The 8,493-nt window shown below is 42.5% G+C and overlaps 2 protein-coding genes across 2 annotated transcripts; both read left to right on the forward strand.

The window, feature by feature from the left end:
• Positions 1–1,382: 1,382 nt before the first annotated feature.
• LOC128250773 (uncharacterized) lies at positions 1,383–2,455 on the forward strand (the record flags this gene model as incomplete). Its single annotated transcript, XM_052976663.1, has 1 exon — positions 1,383–2,455. A coding segment is annotated over one exon (939 nt), but the record flags the coding sequence as incomplete, so codon positions are not given.
• A 2,337-nt stretch (positions 2,456–4,792) lies between these two features.
• LOC128250774 (probable serine/threonine-protein kinase yakA) lies at positions 4,793–8,491 on the forward strand (the record flags this gene model as incomplete). The annotated part of the gene is made up of 1 exon (XM_052976665.1): positions 4,793–8,491. A coding segment is annotated over one exon (3,699 nt), but the record flags the coding sequence as incomplete, so codon positions are not given.
• Positions 8,492–8,493: the final 2 nt, after the last annotated feature.

Consider the following 8,493-nt stretch of genomic DNA (forward strand, 5'->3'; position numbering starts at 1 on the left):
ACTACTACTACTACTACTACTACTACTACTACTACTACTACTACTACTACTACTAGAGAAGCAACAACAAACACTGCCCCAATCATCGCAACAACCACTGCCACCACTACTACAACTAACTGCATAACTTCTACTACTTCTAAAACTACTACTACTACTACTACTACTACTACTACTACTACTACTACTACTACTACTACTACTAGCACCACAACGGCGTCAGCGACGACGAGGACCACAGCAGTGAGGACAGCACAAATTCCGCTCGTGTTAGCAACAACGTCGACGAAAGTGCCAAAGACCACGTCGATAAAGAAGAGAAAGAAGAAGAAGAAAAAGAAGAGGAAGAAAAAGACCAAGTGGAAAGGGACCACGTTTAACTCGGCATCGAAATCGAAAGTTAAAGTCCAAACAGATGAAACGAAATTAAAAGGGTCGCATAGATTGCAAAGTTGGAACAGGGGACATAGTAGCAAAGTATTAAAGGATAAACGGCCGGGAACCGATAACTTTGATCCTATATCCAAAAAGTCGCGTTGTTTTAAGCATCACCACGAAAATATATTAAATAAAAATTTGCCGAAGAAGAAGAATGGGAAAAAATCCGCTTCGAATAGAAAGAAAAAGCCGAGAAAACGAGAATCAACGAGACGTATAAGCGAAAAAGTAGAAGCATTTAACCAAAAGGCTTTGGTTGTATTCTGGTTGGAGGCGACAAAGAATCGGTTATTAAAAGAAACTAGAATTTATGAAGGCAAGCACAAAATAGAAGATAGCGGAGTGGTGGATTTACAGCGAAAACTCGAAAAGTCAGAGAAATATGAGTTGATAAGTGTTACGAAAAAGAATATTAAAAATCGTAACAGCAAAAATATTAAAAAGAATAAGAAAACGAAAATATCGAAAATAATAAAAAGGAGAGAGAAAATAAATTCAAGAGAATTGAGAATAAAAGACCCCAAAGCAAGGAGAAACGCAGAAAGAATAACAAGAAAGAGAAACGTGGAGAGGAAAGACATAAAGTTTGTGGCGTCTTTCGTTAGATCAAGTTTAAGCCAAAACGATTCTTTGGCGTTCTTGAAGACATTTCATACATCCGTTTCACAACCGAAGCTGGAAAGGTTGTCAACGGAATTGTTATCAAACTGCAAAAGGGAAAAATTGCAACTGCTTCAAGTGGCAGCGACAATTAATATCACCGCTACAACAACACCAACAACAACAAACACCACTACTAACACAACAACAAAAAACACAACCACCACCAGCAACAACAATAACAACAATACTACAACAATAATATTCACAACTACAATCATCAACACAGCTGCATTCTCTTCAACAAATCCAAGAATACTTAGTGAAACCATTATATGTATTAAAGTGTCAACAACAACAACAACAGAAACCACAACCACAACAACAACAACAACAACAACAACAGAAACCACCACCACAACAACAACAACAACAATAAAATCAGCATTAGTAACAACATCAAAAAAGGCATTAGTTGTTATTCTGCTTTTAGTCGTTTTGTACGCTTCGATATCATCGCGACAGTTTTATCAAAAGCATATACAAAGCCACCAACATTATCACCTAGCATCACTACCACCTCTACCTTTACTTCTACTACCACAACTACTACTACTACTACTATTACTACTACTACTATTACTTCTACTACTACAACTACTATTACTTCTACTACTAATACTACCACTACTACTACTAGAATTGTTAGTAAGTGCAGCACTTCAGTCTCGACACTTACAACTTCTACTTCTACCACACCTACAGCTATCACTATTGCTACTAGTGCAACCATCACTACAACTATTGTTACCAATATTACAAATACTACCTCTTTTCTTAATACTATTACTACTACTACTACTTATTCTATTACCTATAATACTACTATTGTTACTTTTACTAGCTTTATTTCTATTACCACTACGATTTCTATTTTTAGAATTTCAAGCACGGACAACACTATTACTGCAACTACTACTACTATCATATCAACCGCAACTTACAGCAGTAGTATTAGTTGCAGTAAGAAGTGGTGGTCACGTGACCGGCGTAAACTTTGCTCAAGCCGGAACGAGGCTTGGGTGGACAAACGGAAAGGATCCAACGCGATTAACAAAAAGTTATTGTTATCTCCCTCATCTTCTTCCTCCTTCTCATCATCATCATTATCATTACCATCAACATTATCAGTGCCATCACTACCACTACAATTACTATCATTGTCATCAGCATCATCATTATCATCATCATCATCACCATCACCATCGTCATCGTCGTCATAAGAATAATCAGCAGAATTATCTAATACGCCATTTCTATCATCATCATCAACATCATCATCGCCGCCAGCAACAGCAGCAAATTCATCACCATCATTGGCATCATCAACATCATCACCATCGTCATCATTACCAACGTTGCTGTCATCGGCAGAGAAATACGAGGCTGACATTTTGGATAACTGCGTCAGCGAATTATAGGTTTGTACTCCGAGTAATACTTGTACAGTCACTACCACCTTCACCAAAACAACAACAACAACAACAACAGTTACAATCACCGCAATCACTAACTTCAATATTATTGACACCACTACGAATAACAACAATAACAACGACGACGACGACGACGACGACGACGACGACAACAACAACAACAACACAATCGTTGACAAGTCAACAATTGCAACTACAGCAACAACAAGTATTGTCCCTACTAGGACTATTGTTTTTCCTACTAAAATTATTACTACACCCAACACTACCACAATCGCCATCAACACCACCACCATCACCTTCACAACAACACCAACAAAACCGATTAATACTACTGCTGCAACTTTTACTACTACTACTACTACTACTACTTTTACAGCAACAACAACAACCACGACTACTACTACTATTACTGCTACTATCATTATCATCATCATTACGATCAAAAGAACAGCAACGACCTCATGCATTACCACTACGACGACTACTACGACTACTACTACTGCTATTACCGCTACTACTAATACATAAACCACTATCTTCATCCCCCCATCTGTTGCTATTACTACGACTACTAAAACTACTATCTAAGCCACTATTACTACTTCTACTGCTACCCCCACCACTACTACCACTTATACTGTTAAGACTATTTCGACCGCAACAAACACAGCAGCAATTGTTACAACGACAACAACCACAAATACTACAACCACTACAGACATCTCTACCACGACGACGACTACCACCACTACTACTACCACAACTATTAACGTTAATAATACTACTATTAATACTGTTACTACTACGAACAAAAGAATTAGTTCCCCTACAAGTAGTATCACCAATTCTCTTAAAGACATTAACATTCTCAGCGTCGTTGAAGACGCCATTGTCACAGTCTGTACTGCTACTACTACCACTACTACAACTTCTCTTACTATCACCAAAACTACCTCCTTTACGACCACCACAGCGATCGCTGCTGCAGCTGCTGGTGTTGTTGTTGTTGTTGTTATTATTATTATTATTATTACGAACGACTTTCGAAACGGCAGAAGGAAAAGGTTGTAGAGTTATTAGTGAAAGAATTTGGCAAATTAAAGTAAAGAAGACAGAAAGAAGGACAAGGAGAGAGAAAAAAGAAAGGAAAGGAGAGAAAGAAGCGGGAAGGAAGGAAGGTAAAAAGGGAAGCAAAGCGGAAGTGGGAGAGCGGAAGAGGAAAGAGAGCGAAGAGAAGAGAAGCCAGAAAAACGACATCGGAAATAACCACAACAAGGACGAGAACAGCAACAACAACAATATCATCATCATCATCATCATCAACAGCAACAACAGCAACAATAATAACAACAACACAGAAAACGAAAAAAGCAACGAAAGCATAAAATCGACAGCGGTGACTGCAACAACACCTACAGGATCATCAAGCGCTACGACTGTAGGACAAAGATTAACATCCCCCACAGTGGCAATACCCGCATAATCGCAAGCAAGAACCACAGCCACCACATCAGCAACAAGAACAACACTCACAACAACAATAACAACGTCTATTGCAAGAAAAGTGAAAAGACAAGATTTACAGCAGTGATACTGGTGTCATAGCTATCATCACAATCGTCATCATCATCATCACCACCAGCAACAGTAACAAGAACATTGCATAGACACGCCCTGTACTCAGTCATTAATATTTAGGTATAAAGAGTAATTTGACGAGTATTGGTAAGTTTACTCATCTGTTTAGGTGTAAAAAGTAATTTTACGAGTATAGACGTAAAGAGTAATTTTGGGGAGTATAGACCAGTCTATTCATCTATTTAGGAGTAAAGAGCAGAGTTTGGAGTATCGATAAATTTGCTTATCTCTGATCTATCCTAACGGAATAGCTTAGTGATCAGGTTTAACGGAATAGCTTAGCGATCAGGTTTAACGGAATAGCTTAGCGATCAGGTTTAACGGAATATCTTAACGATCAGGTTTAAAGACAGACAAACATTGATAAATATTTCTTCGGTCTATTTATCAAGAAGAAAACACAAGGAAATAAGCAAAAACAAAGTAAAACACATCTAGGGATTAGAAAAGAAATATAAACAAAAACAAAACGAGGACGGACTCATTGGAAGAATTTCGAGCGAAGAATTTAGGCAGTTTGCCACGTTTTACATGTTCCAAAACGCTTCCAAAACGAATACAAGTGTCTATTTTATTGCATCGTCCTTTACAGACGACGGTTGGAATTTAACCTCTGAGTTTTGGGTTTCAAACAATTCGGAATAGACAAGTGTAAAGAAGAGTCGCTGGAGAGCGTTAAATTGGACGCAAGACGCAAACGGTTTAGTGTTCTGCTGAAAGGGAAACCCCATAAAAGAAAACTGGAGGAACGAAAAGAAAAACGGGAGGAGAAGCAACAGCTTCTGCTTGACGAACAGGAAGCGGACAGCGTGTGTTTCGTTCGGGAGAAGGAGTACCCGTCCCCTCGTGTCGAGTTGGAGTTTCAGCTTCATGAATTTCGGCACCCGTCAGTACAGCCATCAACAACAGCAGTATCATCAACAGCAGCAGCAACACCACCACAACCGACAGCAGTTTCGGCGACTGTTGCCGCTGCTGTTGCTGCAGCTACTAACAACACAGGCAGCAACAGCAGCAGTAGCTGCATTAGTATCATCAGCAGCAACAACAACAGCATCAGCAGCAGCAGTTTAACCAGTAGAGGAACGACAACAACTCAACTGTACAGTCATCCGTTGAGTAACGATGGCAGCAGCAGCAGCAACAACAACAACAACAACAACGGCAGTAGCAGCAGCAGCGACAATGTTAACAACAACAGCATCAATACCAGCAATAATGGTGGCAGCAACAACAACAACAGTAATAGCAGTAGCTCCACCATTTTCCCCGTTGTCACACCAACCACGGCTGCAAGTCCCGTTCGACCACGAAACTTACAGCAGCAACCGCATCCTCAACAGGCCCCAAGCAACACATATTTTCAGCAGCAGCAACAACACCAGCAGCAACAACAACAGCAGCAGCAACAACAACAACAACAACAACAACAACAACAACAACAACAACAAAGACCACCTTTAAGTCAAACACAAACGACGCCGATCCAATTAAAAGTGCAATCTCAACAACAACAGCAACAACAACGCCAACATCTTGACTTGCTTAACAACCAGCATCGTCGTGCACCACCCCAACAACAGCAACAACAACAGCCGCAGCCACAACAACAGCAACAACAACAACAACAACAACAGCTGCAACTGAAAAACATTGACAGAAGATCCAACAATCTCACAACTGCGTCTGCGATTAAGACTAACAACAGCAGCAGCAGCAACACAAGTACAAGCAGCAGCGCTAGCAGCCCTCACAACGACACCATTTCACCGTCTCACAACGCTGCCAGGAACGTTCTGGGTACAAGTGTGACCAACCCCAACGCCACTGCCGCCAACACCAACACCAACAACAATGGCAGCAGGTGCGCTAACCAAGTGACTACCACCACTCAGATGTCCTCGCAGACACCGGCCGTTTCATCGTCCGGTGCTCACAATCCAGTGCAGTCACCGGCGTTAGAACTGAGACGGCTGGTCCCGCAGCTGAAACCACCTTCGCGAAAGGTGTACCATCACCACCACTACTATAACCACAACCATCGTCATCATCAGCAGCAATCACACCAACAACTACAGCGACAACAGCAGAAAAAGCAACAGCAACAGCTGCGCTTGCAATTGCAGCCGAGCAGCTTTCATGCTCAGTTTGAGGCGCAACGTCAACGGGTCCAGAACCCTCAGTTGACAGAAACTTCGCCAGCAGCAACAGCGGCAGCAGCATCTACACCACCGCCACCACAACCACCACAGCCACAAACACAAACACAACCAAATGCATTATCACAACAACAACAACAGCAACAACAACCGGCAGCGTCAAGACAACAACAACTGCAGCAACAGAAACAACAATTTCAATTGCAACTCTTACAAACACAACCGCAGCCTCAACCACAACAACAACCGCCTAAACAATCCCCATCACAGCAACAACAACAACAACAACAACAACAGCAACAAACCTCAAATTACACCCAACAAAAAGAGCAACAGAAACAACTACAACAACTACAGCAACAACAAAACTATCAGAACCAGCATCAGCTCGGTTACAGCTACCCTCATTCGCCAAGCCAACAACAACAACAACAACAACAACAACAACAACAACAACAACAACAACAACAACAACAACAGCAACCACAACCACAACAGACAACTACATCACGACAAGCACCACCACCACCACTACCACCGCCACAGCAACACCAACCACAACAACACTTGCAGCTAAGGTCGGCGACAGCAACCATCGCTGCAGCAACTGCAGCAGCTATAACGATCTCGTCAATAGCATCGACAGTGACCCCGACAGAGACGATCACAACGACAACGACTACAACATCGACGGCAGCAATAAGAGATGCCACAGCGACGACATCAGCAACGTTATCACCGTCATCAGCATCCATTTCATTAGTGTCATCATCCTCTTCATCTTCATCGTTTTCACCTTGTCGGCAAAATCCTTATCAAATTTCTAACTTTAGCTTCGTACAGAGTCCCTCGCATCTTCGTTCTCAGACACACAGCAAGCATAGCAACAACAACCACCTAAACAGGCAACAACAACAACAACAACAACAACCACAACAACAGCAACCACATCAACAACAACAACCACAACAACCGCAGCTATCAAAACAAACGCAAAACATTAACTTTACTAGCAGTCCACTTTCTGGTACTCACCATCAACAAACGCAACAGCAACAACAACAACAACAGCCAGCATCGTCACAACAACAACAACAACAACAGCCTCAGCCTCATTCTAAATCGTCAGAGGCAGCCCAGGTTCAAAACTCATTCAATCCGGATAATTTACTGAATGATCAACTTGTTCAACTCCAGCCAATTATATTTCCTAGCTACCGCCATCTTAATAATAATAGTAACAACAACAACAACAACAGCAACAACAACAACCAGCAACCTCATTCTCATCATCATCACCACAACCAACATCATTATTACTCGCATCATGAACAACAACAACAACAGCAACAACAACAACAACAACAACAACAACAACAACAACAGCAGCAACAACAGCAGCAGTTTCATGTGGAAAGGGAAAAAGAGAAAAGAAACAACGATGGCGGCAGCGACGAGAGAGAAGAGAAAGGAAGACGAAGAAAAGAGAAAGGGGAGAGAGAAGAGGAAGAGAGAGGAAGAGGAGGAGGAAGAAAGGCGAAAGATGATTACGACGATGACGAAGAAGATGATATCGAAGAGGAGAGAGAACAACAGCAACCCCTATTGTCTTCTTCGCCGCAGACACCACCAAGCCACGAGTATGAGCTGGCAAACAGCATCTCCTGGTTCACCGCCAGTGAATCGTATGAGAGGAGAAACACGTCGTACAGCGGCATAGCTGCCTCTACCATCACCAACATGTCTGAATTAGCAGATGGAAGTTGTTACAGCCTGTCAACACACCAAAATCCTACTCCGGCCTCCTGCAATGTGCTCACACCAGAAGCAGACAGCGATATCACAGAAAGTTTCCGTTCGGTTCGAGATGAACTTCTCACTGGTTCCACCGAATATCTGCCAGCCACCGACGGAGGTTTCGGGTTTACGTACGGAAGTGGTACGGGCAACCCTTTCGTGACAAGTGGCGGCGTTGTGACACAGGATCATCGACGTCGCAGTGGCGGTTCGCGCCTCGGTCTGGGCGGTTACCGTGCCACCAACACCGGCATCAATTCGACGGTTGCCGCCACCGCCGCTGCCGCAGCCGCACACGCCGCCGCAGCAGCCACTAACTCGTTGCTGCACCGACAACCTTACTACAGCGTCACTCCCACAAC

The sequence above is a fragment of the Octopus bimaculoides genome, chromosome 25 (assembly GCF_001194135.2).
Source record: "Octopus bimaculoides isolate UCB-OBI-ISO-001 chromosome 25, ASM119413v2, whole genome shotgun sequence".
NCBI lineage: Eukaryota > Metazoa > Mollusca > Cephalopoda > Octopoda > Octopodidae > Octopus > Octopus bimaculoides.